Source organism: Danio rerio, chromosome 4 (assembly GCF_052040795.2).
Source record: "Danio rerio strain M-AB ecotype USA chromosome 4, GRCz13ab, whole genome shotgun sequence".
Taxonomy (NCBI): Eukaryota; Metazoa; Chordata; class Actinopteri; order Cypriniformes; family Danionidae; genus Danio; species Danio rerio.
In genome coordinates, this window is record NC_141024.2 from 8,751,912 (window position 1) to 8,769,364 (window position 17,453).

At 34.4% G+C, this 17,453-nt stretch overlaps 1 protein-coding gene across 5 annotated transcripts in view; it reads left to right on the plus strand.

Annotated features, from left to right (window-relative positions):
- erc1b (ELKS/RAB6-interacting/CAST family member 1b) overlaps positions 1-17,453 on the plus strand; it is a 307,170-nt gene that overhangs the window by 98,804 nt on the left and 190,913 nt on the right. For all 5 annotated transcript variants that reach the window (XR_015942247.1, XM_088649956.1, XM_088649957.1 and 2 more), the window contains one exon: positions 5,980-6,173. Coding sequence is in view for 4 of the 5 variants with exons in the window: in XM_088649956.1 (XP_088506082.1) it covers positions 5,980-6,173 (194 nt within the window). In the remaining variant the exon portion in view is untranslated. The remainder of the gene's footprint in view (positions 1-5,979; positions 6,174-17,453) is intronic.

A 17,453-nucleotide genomic window follows, 5' to 3' on the forward strand; every position in this document is an offset into this window, starting at 1 on the left:
GTTATTTTGTTATTTTAGTTATTTTGACCCTACATCTTTTAAAGTATATTTAAGTAAGTGAATTTGTAAAATGTACAGAAAAATAAATCTATTTTCAATGAAAAACAAAGTTATATTTATATTTATAAACACGTTTTATTTTATATTAGTTCCAGTTTTACATTAAAACTCATGAAACTGAAATATTTTTAAACAAATACACTTAATAATAGACTTAAAGTTATTTTCATTTTGTTATTTTTACCTTACTGGACTTAATATTAGACTTAAAGTTGTTTATTTATTTATTTATTTTTTTTGTTATTTTGAAGTTACATTTAGTTATTTTGACCTTACTTTTTGAAAGTATATCTAAAGTAAGTGAATGTGTAAAATGAAAAGAAAAATTAACTGAATTTCAAGAGTTTACACTTACAGATGTGCTTGGCAGTAATAGCAGATTTGGCATGCTGTCCTGAGAGAACCCTAAGCTCGGTGATAATTGAGCCCAAGGCTCCTGCCTAGTCAATAAGCATATAGAGGGGGTCCGAGATCAGGTAGGTGTCGAGAGCTGAAAAAGGGAGGAAAAGGAGGAGATGGGGTGGAAGGGGGGATTCTTCCAAAAACTGAGATAAGGCAGTAGGGTGAAATTTATAGGGTCTATTTATTGTAAGTTTTGATCAATCTGATTGGATTATTACTAATTACGGATGAGAAGCCAGCCGTGATCAATTATATCACATGCTCCTCTCGGAATTAGTTTGTGAAACTACTTAAAATGTAAAAATAAAGTTATTTTTAGATTTATAAACACGTTTTATTTTATATCAGTTCTAGTTTTGCACCTAAAGTCACAATAGTCACTCATTTATTTTCTCTCAGCTTAGTCCCTTTATTCACCAGGGATAATAAACCACCGAGGAATGAACTGCCAACTCATCCAGCATATGTTTTACACAGCTGATGCCCTTCCAGCTGCAACCTAGCACTTGAAAACACCCATACATACTCATTCACACACATGCTATACGGCCAGATTAGTTTATTCAGTTCACCCATAGCGCACGTCTTTGGACTGTGGAGGAAACCCACGCCAACACAGGGAGAACATGCAAACTCCACACAGACTTGAATCAGCAACCTTCTTGCTGTTAGGCGACAATGCTAACCACTGAGCCACGATGCTGCCCCAAACTCAAAATAATAAAATATTATAAAAAAAAATAAAAACACTCTTAACATTAGACTTAAAGTAATTTGGTTTTTAAAGAAATTTTTATTTTTATTTTTTTGCTGTAAAAATATTTCAATATTTATACAGTGCAATACCGAAACACTGAAGAAAAAACAACTGTGTTTTCATCAGTATAAAATATTTAATTTTTAGTTTATAGAAAATTGCTGCTTGAATGCTTTGTGAGTCCACAAACAACAACAGCTTGAATTTTGAGTTAAAACATTCCTTTAAATCTGCAGAAGCTCTAATGTGCGCAGTTTGTGCATGCAATTGTCATTGACCGTTTTCCAGATGCATGCAATAAAATTCAGTCCTCAGCGTTGATGCTGAACTCTCATACAAACCGATCACCTTTACATGCACATTCGGAGCTCGATGAGAAGATCTGGGTCCCATCGTCCGTTCCAAGAGTAATGAAATCTCTGGCAGCGCGTTTGCGTCTGTGTTCGCACAGGGTCTCATATAAAAGCAGTGCAAGTGAAAACCCGCTGACAGCTCAGTGGGCGTCTGCTGTGATTGGACGAGACAGAAAGGGGGCGGAGGACTCGACTGTCCCCGTGTGACCGGCAGGAGTGTATTTGGATGGAGGTGTCTCCCGAAACGAGAACAGACGTGCCACCAAGACATCCAGCCGTCTACATTACACACACAAGCCAATGCACTTCCTCAACGACTTCATATGGAGGCACATCAAAACTCGGTTTTATATCCCCTGCTGCGCGCTCATGCACATTTATATCGTTCAGCGCCGTGATGTTTTCTTGCTGGAACATTTATAAGTCAGCATAAATGCATATAAACACCGCTATCAAATGTGTGCTGTTTTCACACAGCCGCTCTGTTATGTTGCCCAGTTAAACAGGCGCAAACACAAACACATTATTAAACAACGTTATTAAACCGCATTTCCCACAATCCCCTGTTTAGTGCTGGGATACTGGTTGTTCTTTTGAAAGGTGGGCTTTCCAATATCAACACCGTGTCCAGGACAGCATGCTAATAACTGTATCAATGCTCCTTCTTTTTATTTCTGCCCCGTCTGCTACTTTTTTTTGTTTGTTTCTCAGTTGGTATTGTGAATTAGTTTGTCTGGCGTCCTGAATATACACATAAGAATATGGCACACTTTAATTTATCTAACTTTTCCATCTAACTCTTTTATGTTAATTTATGTGAAAATGTCAGCCTTATTAGGAAAGTTTTAAATGTCTATACATCACTAATTTAAGTATATGCAACGTTTAATTGTTCTTTTGATCTGCATGAAAGTAATGGATCATTTTTATTCACCCTGTTGTGTTCTAATTTCCCACTTATTTTAGGAAATGGGTTTTATGTTATGTATAAGTCGTAGCTGCATCATAATTGCAAACCAGCAATCACTCACTCCATCACTCATTCATTTATTGCTTATTATTGCCCTCACTTACTTCATTTGCTTCTCCTTCATTTAATAATATGTTAATTCTTTCCATCACTTGCTCATTTGTTCATTTCATTCATTCGTTCGTTCGTTCATTCATTCACTCACTCACGCATTCATTCACTCACTCATAACTCACTCAATCACTAACTCGTTCACTCATTGACTCACTCACTCACTCACTCACTCACTCACTCAATCACTCACTCACTCACTCACTCACTCAATCACTAACTCACTCACTCAATCACTAACTCATTCATTCACTCACTTACTCACTCGTAACTCACTCAATCACTAACTCATTCATTCATTCACTTACTCACCTATTTGTACACTTAATCCATTTATTCATGTATTTATTACTTAATGCACTCACTTCATTTGCATCACTCCTTCATTTATTATGTTTGTTAATTTTTTTCATGACTTACTCATTTTCACACTACATTAAATAATTAATTCCTTCGTTAATTCATTTACCCATCCATCTATCCACTCACACACTCACTAACTCACTCATTCACTCCCTCATTTGTTCACTTACTCCATTTATTCATGCATTCATTACTTTTTAATGCACTCACTTTTTTGCTTCAATCCTTGATTGATTAATTTGTTAATTATTTCGATTACTTACTTGCTCATTTCATTCATTCATTCATTCATTCATTCACCCATTCACCCACTCACTTGTTCACTCACTCAGTTTCTTAATTTCTTCATTCATTCATTCACCCACTCACTTGTTCACTCACTCAGTTTCTTCATTCATTCATTCATTCATTCATTCATTCATTCATTACTTATTAATTCACTCACACTTTCGGCTTAGTCGCTTTATTAATCTGGGGTCGCCACATTGGAATAAACCACCAACTTATCCAGCATACTGTATGTTATTAAACAGCGGATGCCCTTCCAGTCACAACCTAGCACTGGAAAACACCCATACACTCTTGCATTCACACACATACCTCTACGCTACAGCCAATTTAGCTTATTCAATTCACCAATACCACGTTTTTGGACTGTGGGTGAATACTCCACACAGAAATGCTAACTGACTCAGCCGGGGCTCAAACCAGCGACCTTCTTGCTGTGATGTGACAGCTCTACCCACTGCCCCACAGCTTCATCCATTCATTAATAATTTATTTATTTATTCATTCATTCACTTACTCACTTAATCACTCACCCATTTGTTCACTCACTCACTCACTCATTCGTTTGTTTACTCAAATATATCTATTTTTCTTTTTGACCATACATTGTATTTATACCCCACATTTTAGTAACTGTAGGGAACAAATCAAAACATTAATTTACAAAAATAAATAAATAGAATGAACATCTCTTCAATTATTTTCACTTTTACTTCTGTATTTTTGTTGCCAGTTTCTGACTGTTAAGCACCTCCTTTCACTAACTGTTTGTTGGGAAAGAAAATAAATAGTTACATCATTTACTTCATTTAAGCATTGCAGACCACATTCAAGGAAAGTGTCTCGGACTGACAGATATTTTCTTCGCCCCGCCCTCTTTCTGACACATTTTTGATGCTAATTGCACATTAAATGTATGTATCATATGTTTTCTTCGTATACAAACTTTCATTGCTTTGCCAGACTTGCCCCTTTTACACACACTCATATGCAACAACCGGTCCGTCCGCAGATGACAAGCTCTTGGCGGACAGGCTGGAAAACCTACTCAACCTCAGACCGAGACTTTAATAAAGCTAATTAGCGGGGCCTAAACGTCACCTTCAAATATTATCCTCAATAAACCAGAACAGTCCTCTTTCACCCAGTGCCAGTCTGAAGAGACCTTTAAAGCCAGATTTTTTTTTAACCAACACGACAGCAGGATTCTTGTGAGGATTTATTTTTGAGTCTGGTTACTTTTATATGATATAATTCAGACAAATCTTCCAACTTTTAATTATTATTATTATTATTATTATTATTATTATTATTATTATTATTATTATTATTATTATTATACATTCAAAGGTGACAGGTTCATATTTACATGCGTGTAGTGATGGTGTAAATGACACAGTGCTCACCTTGTAAAGCCTCCCCTGTGTTTATTTTTTTTTTTGTGCAACAGGAAGTCACCTGTGTCCTTTTAGAGGACATTTATGAAAGAAACATTTATGGCTAACTCCTTTAATTGTCTGGGGAAATGAATTGATTTACTTTTCATTAGATGAGGCCCTTGACCCGGCACCTTAGACGGCTGTAATGTCCCTAATTATTTTGATGACTTCAGCATGATTGCATTTCCATGTGTCCACACGCGCACACACACACACACACCCCATAATGAGAGTGTATCCTGTTGTGATGTCATGGGGGATCTTACATAGAGCCCGCATGTGTGAGATGAGTGTCGGAGATCTCCAAAAAGAAAACATACATACAGCATAGACGCACATGTTTGCGTGACATTGGTCCCAAAGTGGTCTTCAGCTATGGAGAGTTTAAGTCATCGTGTACATTCACAGTATAGGCATATGGAAAATCCAGACCCTGTGAAAATACACAGCGGAGGATAACTTAGTTTTGAGATGCTTTTATTGGCTATATTTTTATTTTATTTTATTTTATGTAATTTTATTTTATTTTATTTTATTTTATTTTATTTTATTTTATTTTATTTTAATTAATTAATTTAGTTTTTAATTAAATTAATTAATTTATTTATTTGTTTGTTTTTTATTATATTTATTTATTCATTTATTTTTAATTTAAATTTTTTATTTATACATTTATTTAGTTTTTAATTTTATGTATTTATTTATTTATTTATTTTTACATTTTATTTATTTATTCATTTATTTATTTATTTATTTATTTATTTATTGTTGTGGCAATAAGAAACACGTATTTTAATTGTTATTATTCATTATTTGTTTTTGATGACAGTCTAAAATTATTATTATTATTATTAGTATTATTATTATTATTATTATTATTATTAGTTGTTGTGGTATTGGTGGTGGTGGTGGTGGTGGTAGTAGTTGTAGTAACAACAACAATGAAATTATTATTTAGATAGTTTATATTATTATATGCTGTAATTTTATTGATTAAAGTTATTTTTTATTAGTACTTTTATGTTTATCTATCAATTGGAGTATACTTTTTAATTGACTAGTATATTACTATTAAATAAATAAAATTACAATGTTCTGCAGCCCTTGAAACCTGCTTATTTGTATTATTATTATCATATCCTATCATATATAAATATATGAAAGTTCCTAGTGTTTTAGTTTAATAATTAATAAGACTTTGGAAGACTAATGGATTCTCTGTCTTTGCTCATACAGGCTCATTCTGTCGCAGTCGAGGCTCAGACTAGTGCAGGACTGTCGGAGCGCATTGCCACACTTGAGCAGGAGGTGGCACGTTACAAAGAAGATGCTGGGAAGGCTCAGGCCGAAGTCGACCGACTCCTGGAAATCCTCAGAGAGATGGAAAATGAGAAGAATGACAAGGACCGCAAGATCAACGAGCTGGAGAGGTACAGTTCACATAGACATACTATAAATCTTTAATGGAAACTTACTACTGGCTAAGCAAATCCCTTTATCAGTTTTATGAAATTCATTCTCCTGCATAAAAAATATGCAAAGGAAAATTCTGGCATGTTTAATTATATTTTGTTTAAACAAATACTTGTTTACCCGGTTATCCATGTGATTCTTTAGGTTGAGCTTGTGTTTAGCACAATACTTTTTTTCTTACGTTCATTCTTTCATTTAATCATCTTCCAGTTTATTTTCCATTCTCCATTTTTATATAATTCATTTTTTTTTTGTATTTCCATTGGTGAATACCATTTTCTGTATATACGGGTTTTAAACGAATGTTAATGCATTTTAAAGAGTTAATATTGAGTAAAATACTTGTAATTTCTTCGCTTTTGAAAATAAAAATAGTAAAACACACATGCACACACACACACACACAAAACATTTGCGTTACATTTGTGCATCTCAGCGCAATTAGCCTGAATGAGTCTTCGTAATCATTCGAGTCAAGTATTCATAGATCTACTGGTAAAGTGATAAAGACAGCAGCTCGCTTTGTTTCATAATGAATCAGCTGCTTTGAACGAATCATTTGAATGAAATTGTTAAGGAATCAATAACTCTATTAATTACAATCTATTAATTAAAATCTATTAATTATTAATAACTCTAATAAACAATTGTGAATACATTTAAAAGAAATAATCGAGTGAATAACTTATAATTTTTTCTCTTTTGACAATAAAAATAGTAAAATAAACACAAAAACAGATACATTTGTGCATCTCAGCACATTTAGTCTGAATGAGTCTGTTTTAGTAATCATTGGAGTCAAATATTCAATAATCTACTTATAAAGACAGCAGCTTGCTTCATTTCATAATGAATCAGCTTTTTGAATGAATCATTTGAATGAAAACGTTAAGGAATCAATCACTCACTAAAGCTGAAAAACCACTAATTTTGTCAAATTTATGTCCAATACTTTTTTCAGAATATAGTGCACGTATGTAAGCTCATTTACAAATATGAAACAGGTTTTAACCAAACATTAATACATTTAAAAAAGTAATCGAGTTAATATCCTACAAATTTTTTCTCTTTTCACAATAAAAATAGTACAAAAGATCAAATACATTTGTGCATCTCACCACATTTAGTCTGAATGAGTCTGTTATAGCAATAATTGGATTAAAGTATTAAATAATCTACTGATAAACACAGTTGCTTGCTTTGTTTCATAATGAATCAGCTTTTTGAAGGAATTTTTTGGATGAAAAATTTAATGAATCAACTCACTGAAACAAAAAATGTCCAAATCAAGGCAGACCAGCCAAAGTATCAGCACAAAAACACAAGCATTTATTTTTGTTATCAATAAAATTGCACGCCTTACAACAAATCAGTGCACTTTGCAGGCCCATGGTCTTGTTGCCGTATTATGTGTCTCATTTATAACGCTAAGACTCAACTTTTCCTTTTAAAAGAGCTGTTTGGTCTTAGCCTGTAGATGAAGGTGTGGTTCCCCTGTCTTCCTCGCACTGTTTATGTTCCCTGCTAGCTGCCGTTCTCACCCACTCCGTCATCTTTTCTCCTCCGTTTATTCTGGCGTCACCCCAGAAGCCAGTTTTGCTGGAGATTTTAGAGGGTAAACTTCAGCTCTCATCCCACAGCGGTTGATGAGATGTTGGCATTGTCAAATGCGCCTGATCCATTGCAGACACAGACCGCAGATTTAATTTTAATCTCCAACACATTGCTCTGATCTCCGAATACGCTAGACATGGAGAATGGACCCTTTTAACATTTCCGGGTTTCTCAGTAGCGGAAGTCGTCATAGTTGGGTACACATCTAGAGCACAGTGAACAGGAGAGTACAACAAATAATTCTTTTTACTGTCATGTTTGCCAAAATAATAACAGAAAAACTTCACGAGGGGGTCATCAAGACTTTCAGAATAAAGAAAAAAACATTGTGTGAGACTGATAATGGCAGCCAGAAGAAAAAGCAACATCAAATTTACCCTCTTACCCATAGACACTACATTAGAAACACCACAAGAGGTAATTAATTTATTTGTTATTTGATCCAAAGATGATCTAATATAAACATAAATGCATATACACTACCTGACAAAGGTCTTGTCGTCGATCCCAGCTGTATAAGCAACAAATAATAACTTGATCATAAGGAAAATTATCAGAAGGTCGATTTTTCTGATGAATCATCTGTTGAACTGCATGCCATCATCATCACACATAATGCAGAAGACCTATTGGAACCCGCATAGACCCAAGATTCTCACAGAAATCTGTCAAGTTTGGTCAAGGAAAAACCATGGTTTGAATTTACATTCAGTATGGGGACTTGCGAGAGATCTGCATCAAGATATTTGTGCTGCCCAATACATAACAAACCACAGGAGAGGGCAAATTCTCCAGCCAGGATAACGCTCCTTCTCATACTTCAGCCTCTACGTCAAATTTCCTGAAAGCAAAGAAGGTCAAGTAGCTCCAGGATTGGCCAGTCCAGTCACCAGTTCTGAACATTATTGAGCATGTTTGGGGTAAGATAAAGGAGGAGGCTTTGAAGATGGATCCAAAGGAACTTGATGAACTCTGGGAGTCCTGCATGAACACTTTCTTTGCCATTCCAGTTGACTTTATTAATAAGTTATTTGAGTCATTGCGATGAGATGTGCTCACTTAAAACAGCTGGGCTAAATAATAACCCAACAGGTAACCCAATGATGGGTTGTTTTGCCACTGACCTGCTGATGAGTTATTTAAACCCAATCCATTGAGTTGTTAAGGTTAACCCAACAATTTGGGTTACAAAAATTACTAATTTGTTTGGTTATTTTGCTAAAATGTGGCTTAATATCTCAAATACGTGCATCATTTCCTCTAAAAAAAAAAAAAAAAAAAAAACGGTAGAAATGAACACAGAGGTAGAGAGAGTGCTTTTATCCGTTTTTAGGTCGGCTATAAAGTGCGTTTGTATTATCAAATTAAGAGTGCTGCTAAAACGAATATAAAAAAAACACGACACAGAGAGGTAATTTAATAAAAAAAAAATATTGCGTGAGAGCTAAAATAAACTTTATAATATAATATTAATACAGCTGTTCTCTCAGTTAAATCAGTTGACTGTTAAAATTAAAAGCACCAAATATTTAACCCAACTGGTTGAGTTATTAATAAATAACCCAGTAAAGGTTCCAAACAACCCAACAAAGCACCAAATATTTTTAACTCAGCTATTGGGTTAAATAAATAACCCAACGTTTTTTTAGAGTGTATGGATGCAGTCCTCCTAGCTCATGGGAGTCATACACAATATGCATTCCTTTTCCACTGCACCATGACTATACTGTACTCTAATGTACATTATTTCTGTCAAGTGACAAGACTTTTGTCTAAGCAAAGTCAGAACTTACTGTCTTAATTAAATCAATAAAAATTAAGTCATGATCATATTTTATATTGGGAAAATAAGCGTAATATAGAGACTTTTGCCTTTCATATTAGCCACTTCTGATACCAAATGATCAACTAGAAGTCAACTTAAGATAGGCAATCAAAGAAATCTAAATAATAAAAACTTTCAAGGATTTAAGATGCTGATGACTGTTAACCCATGTTGTGAAAAGGGTCCATGTAGTCGGTACGTTGCACCTTCATCTTCAATGGCTTCTCCAATGTCTGGGTGTTGCAGCTGATGTAAACATCTGCATTTTCATTCTCCATAATTGGACTAATTAATAGGAGGCCTTCTCACATCTTGGCTCCTATAAATAAATAAAGCCGATGAATAATTGAAGAGTAAACAGGCAAGAATGCAAAGGGAGAGTCTGGCCTAGAGGTGAAGAGTCACAGAGGTCACGAATGTTGATATTGCGCATTGACAGTCATCCTCGACTCTCTTTCAAAGCGTTCCCAAGCAGCATTTTTCGAGATCCTGGAAGTGTTTTTTTAGGTGGATTTCTGTTGATTCATAAATATTAATCTGACTCTCGTTGGATGTCTCACGGTTTCTTAACAGATCTGCGATGGAAGAGGATTAGACTAAAACAAACTCCATATGCCGGGCTCGATGCATCATTCATGTCGAACCGAGAGAAGATTTCTGAAATAAACATCAGCTGTAGTCGCTAACCGTGGCACTGTGAGCTAATTACCGCTCAGAGTCGGGTTGTGTTCTCGAAACACACCGGGGAGTTAGGATCTCAAAAAGCTCCCATTGTTTGGCTCTTTGTCGCAGTCTTCCGGCACTCCGGAGTTTTGACTCTTGATGTGGTTTTGACGGAGAGTTACTCAGACAGATCCTCTTTAATCAAGGCGCGAGTGGCAGGTAGAGGCGACACTTTCGGGTTCAGAGTGAGTCAGGATTACCTTTTCTGGCTCCGAGATGGAAGAAGCCAAAGCTCCTCTTGTCGCAGATCAGTGGTGCGGAGGCAGGACTTGTTCGAAAAATGCCTTCAAAGTCACTGGAAAATGGCAGGGGTTGAAATGGGACGTTAGGGTATTTATTTCATAAATTCGGCAGCGCTGAATTTGCCAGTAATTACGGAGGGTTGCTGTTTGAGAGGGAGCTAAAATGGGAGGGGGAGTGAGAAGAGATCACTTGCAAAGGAATGGAGGTGAAATAGATGCAGGAAAAAATTATTATTATTTTTTTTACAATGGTTAAGCTAATTCTCTATATTATATTATATTATATTATATTATATTATATTATATTATATTATATTATATTATATTATATTATATTATATTATATTATATTGTATTGTATTATATTATATTATATTATATTATATTATATTATATTATATTGTATTGTATTGTATTGTATTGTATTGTATTATATTATATTATATTATGTTATGTTATGTTATGTTATGTTATGTTATGTTATGTTATGTTATGTTATATTATATTACATTATATTATATTATATTATATTATATTATATTATATTATATTATATTACATTATATTATATTATATTATACATTATATTATATTATATTATAATACATACCTTAATCTAATTTGCTGTAAAATATTGTAACAAATTTCTTTTCTCTTTATATAAGTCTGGATATATGTGTCTGTAGTATATAAATATAATCATATATTTATAAAAATATCTGAGGATATCTGAGGGATAAATAAATGTAAATTACATTTTATTAATTAAATCTCATGCTTTTTTTAAACTTATTTTTATTTTAAAAATAGTATAAAGGCATTTGTTTTATTGTATTTTATTTTTTTGCATGTTAGTCCATCGATATGTAGCTACCTAAATAATTTAAAAAACACAGGGAACAAAAAACATCCTTACACCATATAAAGGGGGGGGGGGTCACCTTGTTAAATGTTTTTTTTTTTTTAAAGCTTTTATTTAGTTTAAATATCACTTATGTTTTGTGTTGTTCCTCAATTTGTTAATTGTATGTGTCATAAAGGCATGGCAAATGGGATGACAGTACATCAGTAGAAAGGAAGTGGATCAGACATAAGTCAAAGTCAGATTTCTTGCCAATTCAACCACATGTACAGGACATACAGAAAATCGAAATTGTGTTACTCTCAAACCATACAGTAGGTTCCAAACATATAATAATAATAATAATAATAATACAAAAGGTAGATTTTTAAAAAAGAAATTACAATAATTACTATTACACATATAATAAAATCTAAAAACAGAAGTAAAAATAAATATTTTTAAATAATACAATTACACTTAAGGGCACATGGCATGGAGTGCAAACCAGAGCTGTGCAGATGCAAAACATTGTATAGTGCAAAAAGTATAGTATATTGCAAAGAGTACACTGTATAGTGCAAGAAGCTTGTAAATATGATAAATATGATAAAGCAACCGTGTCTTAATAATAAACAGGTAGTATGAGTTAACTAGCAGTCCAATGTTCACAAAGTGGCCGATGCAGATTATTTATTCTTTTTGGAACGAATTTCTTTGGGTAAAAGCTTGTATTTTAATTGTAATTACCTTTTGTTGGTCAATTATTTATCAAATAAACAAGAATATGGATTAATGTGGGTGGAATGAAGTGTGTTAAAAGCAAAGTCCACTACCATGCATCCTTGGCCAAGTCAAAAGGCCAGAACATTCCAGTTGGATGTATTGTGTCACGTAAATTTTAGTTTGCTTCATAATTTGTCATCTTCATAATCATATATTCAATTTTTGTTCATTTGGACATTACTAAAGATGCTTCTGGTTCACCAAATTCCATTAAGCTTGATTTGTTTTTATCATCTGCAATCATCATCTCAGTTTTTTTACTTTGATTTTATTATATATTTTCTTTTCACTGTGCATACATTTAACACCTACTGTAAATGTGAAGCCCTAACTACTGTTATCTCTCTCTCTGTGTCTTACTAAGCTTTCCAACTTAACCCGGCTAAATTTATGTCTATCTTCACCTTATTTCTCTCTTCTTTCCTCTGTGTTTTTCACTGGAATGCTGTCCACATCCCAGTATGACTTCAAGGTCAGTAAATGCCTACTTTTTCCTCGCCTTCACTTCCTCACAACTGCAAATCAACTCCTTTAGTTTGTAACACAAAAGCTATGTGGTGCTTTAACAAGGCCTGCTCTGTAAATCATTTTAAGGATGGTTCAACCTGTGTTTTGGAAAGAGAGAGAGGGGGAAGACTGTATCCGCTAGACGAGGGGAAAATAATTCAGCTCTTGATTGTGGTGTGGTGGTGCCCTTGGGCGATGCACTTAACCCCAATTTGCTCTTGTTGCCTCCATCACTCCCCTTGGACTTCCTTCTAAAGTTTCTATGGAAGAAAAAAAACTAAAATTGCTCTGACCCGAATTGATTAAAGGTTCAAAAGGAGGAATGAGGAAACCCGGAAAGGTCAAGCAGGCGCTAAACAGAGGAGCTATTCTTATTAAAGTGACAATTCTCCTAAAAATTGAAAATCTCGTGGTTTTACCAATTCTTTAGTAACATTTGCATTATTTAGTATTATTTAAAATTATTATTAGTTATTATTATTATTATTATTATTTAATAATATCATGTATTATTATTATTATTATTATTATTTAGTAATATAATTTAGTGTTATTATTTTTATTTAGTAATATTATAATTATTATCATTAGTTAGTATTTTTATTATTTAGTAATATAATTTATTATTATTATTATTATTATTTAGTATTATTTAGTATTATTTAGTAATATTATTTTTTATTTTTATTATTATTATTATTATTATTATTATTATTTAGTTTTATTATAATTATTATTATTAGTTAGTGTTATTAATATTTAGTAATATTGTTTTGTATTGTTAGTATTATTATTAATATTTTTTTATTTATTGCATTTTTTATTAAAAAAAAAAATTTTATGTAAGTTTTTTTTTCCAGATATTTTTTTGAAAGTTAGTAACCAGTTATTTTGCTGCCTGTTCAAACTAATTTAAAATGAGTTAAAACAACAAAATTCTTAAGGTTTTTTAGGGGACAACTTAATTTTCTTATGTTACTGCACTTACGTTTTTTGTAAAAATGAATAAGTTAACGTAATCGGTCTGTGTTGTGACAACATGAAGGAATTGTGTGGAACCCAGCATTTTTCACAGAGTAGTAGGACTATGATGGTTTCCAACATTTTTCAAAATATCTTCTTTTGCGCTCAACAGAAGATAGAAACTCAAATACGTTTGGAATGTGTAAGTAAATGAGGATTGAGTTTTCATTTTTTGGGAAGAACTATTCATTTGATGCATGCCAGTTTACCTGTGAGGTCTGCTGAAATGAAGAAAAGAGCGACTCAGCAGAGCTTCTGCTGAGCGATAGGATGACAGATCGAATGGCCGTGGGAGAAGAACGAGGGAGAACCATTGCAGAACTTTTAATTGGAGCATAAAGAATCTCCATCATTCATTTTTCCTCCGGAGCAGTGTTGAAAAGCTAGCTTGTTCTTGCCAATACGGCCCCGTCCCGTTACAACCGGGATCCCGACACTCAGCTTGTTTATCATGGTTATTATTTGCATCTCTTTTTAGTTTGGTCTGGAACAGAGACTTGTCAAGCTGTTTTATTTTTTATTTTTTCCCACTCTTGTTACTCCACTAGAAAACAAGCCAAATGTTACAAGAACGCTTGACAGAACTGTCATTCTCGCTCTCTTTTTTTTCTGTGTGTGTGTTTCTTTCTCTTTCCCTTTACCATCTTTCTACTCCATTCCTTTGTTTTGATTTATTCTCTGGAACTCAGAAACACAACAAACAGGGCCGGTTTGATTTCTCCCCCAGATGAAGGGGTGCAGCGTAATGAAAAGGAATCCGTGTCGCTCTGAAATGAATTTTCCCCAGTGTTGTGCGTTTGCTGCCGAGCTTCAGGGCCTCTTGATTTAGTCTACAAATGCTCGACAATAAATGTGATGCGCGTCGCTCCCTGATGTATGATCGCTTCCTGTCTACTTGCTTCTGTTTTTTTCCATTCTTACTTATCTGTTTCATTCTCTTTGTTTTAATTCTCCTTTCTTTGTTCACGCATCAACCACTTTGTAGTCAAATGGAAATTGAACATACAGTGTTTTTGATGCATTGCACTTACGTCAGTGTTTTTGTATTAAGCTCATATTTAAATACCTACATGCATTTACAGCCATAATTATTTTCTGTTAATACATCTATAACATGTATAATAAAATAAATATAAAGTATAAATATAATACATCTATCGCACTGTTGACTTTAACTTTTAAAGGCACAGTGGGCAATTTTTGCAGGTAGAGGTTAAGTATACACTGCTTGTTATCATATATGGAAGAAGCAACAATGTTTATTATGCTAAATACATTTAAGTTGCTTTTTTAATGCTGTTCTGTGCAGTCTAATAAAACATTAAAGCGATTTTGGTGTTCCCCAGGTTTCTAAAAAAAAACTAGGCGGAAATTGAGGGCGTGTGACGTTATTAGCATGCACTTTAAAAATGCTGGGTTCCATGCAATTCCTTCACGTTGTCTCAACATTAAAATTGACTTAGTTAACTTTAACTTTTACAAATTTAAATGTATTGAACATAAAATAGTTTGGTTATCCCCAAAAAACTTATTTTAAATAAGTAGTTTGTATTTTTGTACTATTTGTTAAATAAGCCACAAAAGTCAGTAGTTTAGAGTGTGGTTACTAGTTAGAATTGCTCATTTCTCAAGATTTTTCCAAATATATAACATTGTCATATTAGATTTGGGATGTTTGAATTAAAAAATATATATTGCGTCTTAAACCAACTCTTAAATCCCCTGCCCTTCCCAACCACAACTTTATCCCTCCACAATAGTAAAAATGCATTTTTATACAGTAAGTGCATTGTATCAAGATTTTAGTATAATTAAAATAAAGTAGGACTGCATCATACGATTACAACTGCATTATGCAAATACGTTTGCATACAATATTTAATTATTGTTATTTTTTAGCACTTTTACATTGGTTCTTTCTTCCGTTTCCCCTCTGTTAGTGTAATTGAACTCATTCTAGAGTGGCAGAGGGCTGTTTTTTGGATGCTGTCTTTATATTCTTGGAGGCTGGTCTGCTATTGTCGGGTTTTCATCAGGTAAAGGCCATAATCACAATTCAATGGGTCGTATTTTTTTTTTAAGAAAGGAAAGTGAATGTTTTCCTGAAAGCTATTTTGAAGGCTTGTGCATGAGGTCTGGGATGGGTCTTTGGTTTGTTTTTTGGTTTGACCCTCCAGTGTTGGTTATTAAACTATGTTTAACCTTGTCATGGCTGTGGGAAGTTGGCAAATACTTGCTTAGATCTCGAGCTCTTCCTAACTTGAAATATACCCCTCCAAAATAGTGGCGAAAGCAATATTACACAATAAGTACATTGTATCAAACATTTATTATTATTAACCCCTTCAGACCCTGAGTCCATTACAATGGACATCACATGACATCCCATTTTTCTGAAATGTGGAACACAATTCAGGTCTGAAGGGGTTAAAATAAAATGTAACTGCATAATATGATTATGACTTGCATAATGCAAATTAGTATTGTCATCTTACAGAATTTTGGTACCAATCGTTACTGACATTTTATTAATAATAAAGTGCATTTCCCTATAACATTTGAGTGATGTTGAGCACTTGCCTAAACACCACGGATTGGGCATCATGTTCATGTGCTCAACAGAAATGACTGTGATTGGTCATAAAGGTCATCGATTCATGACAATTCACCGCTGTTCACCATTTGCAAACACAGATACATGAACACTGGAGCATTGTAAAGCTGTGAAGATCAGTGGATCCATCGGCGGATGGCTCGTATGTCTGCTCATAGACAGACCAGCTGATCGATGCAACTTTGAAATGCTCCAGTGTCCTTGTTATCTGTGTTTGGACTCTGTGAAGAGCGGTGAAGTGTGGTGAACTGATGACCTTCATGGCCAATTACAGTCAATTCTGTTGAGCACATGAACACAATGCCTAATGTAAGCAGGAAATGGGGGTATTAAAAATGTCAGTACCGATTAGTACCGAAATTTAGTGTTGTGGCAGTACTAATGTGAATACGTTGGCATACAATATTAGATTTTTAAATCATTTATGGTATTTTTTCATTGGTTTCTCCTCTGTCTTCTCTTTGTTAGTGTACTTGAACTCATTCTGGAGTGGCAGAAGTCTATTTTTTTGGATTCTGTCTTTATATTTTGGGAGGCTGTTCTGCTCCGTCAGGTGAAGGCCACAATCCCGCACAGACAGGGAGGTCTGCTTTTCCAGGCTTGTCGTTGAGTGCATACGATCCGACCGGCTCAGGGAACACCTCCGCCGGCCTGTTGTCTCTGTGTGCTTTCCAGTTAGCTTTGGCTGGCCAGGCCTCAGGGCCGACCACATGATTAACTAGATTAGTCAAAGACCGAGGGGACTCATCCACTTCACACAGGATGGTACGTAAGAGACGCGGGGACACCCCGTCGTGTACCCAGCCACAAAACGTCCTCAGAAGCCAAAGTCTATTAGGCTCGAGAAGTTTGTGCTCGCCACAGACAGAGCTGTGAAAATGAGCCCCGCTATCAAGCAGCGGCTCCTGCCAGCTCTCCTCCACCTGCTGCTACAGTCTGCGGAAGAACCCACATTTCCTGGCTTTTATTAGTCCTGAGCTCACCAACATATCCTGAACGCCAGGAAGGAGATATCCGGCCAATATAAAGACACAGTTGACATTAAAGGATGACTTGGAGATG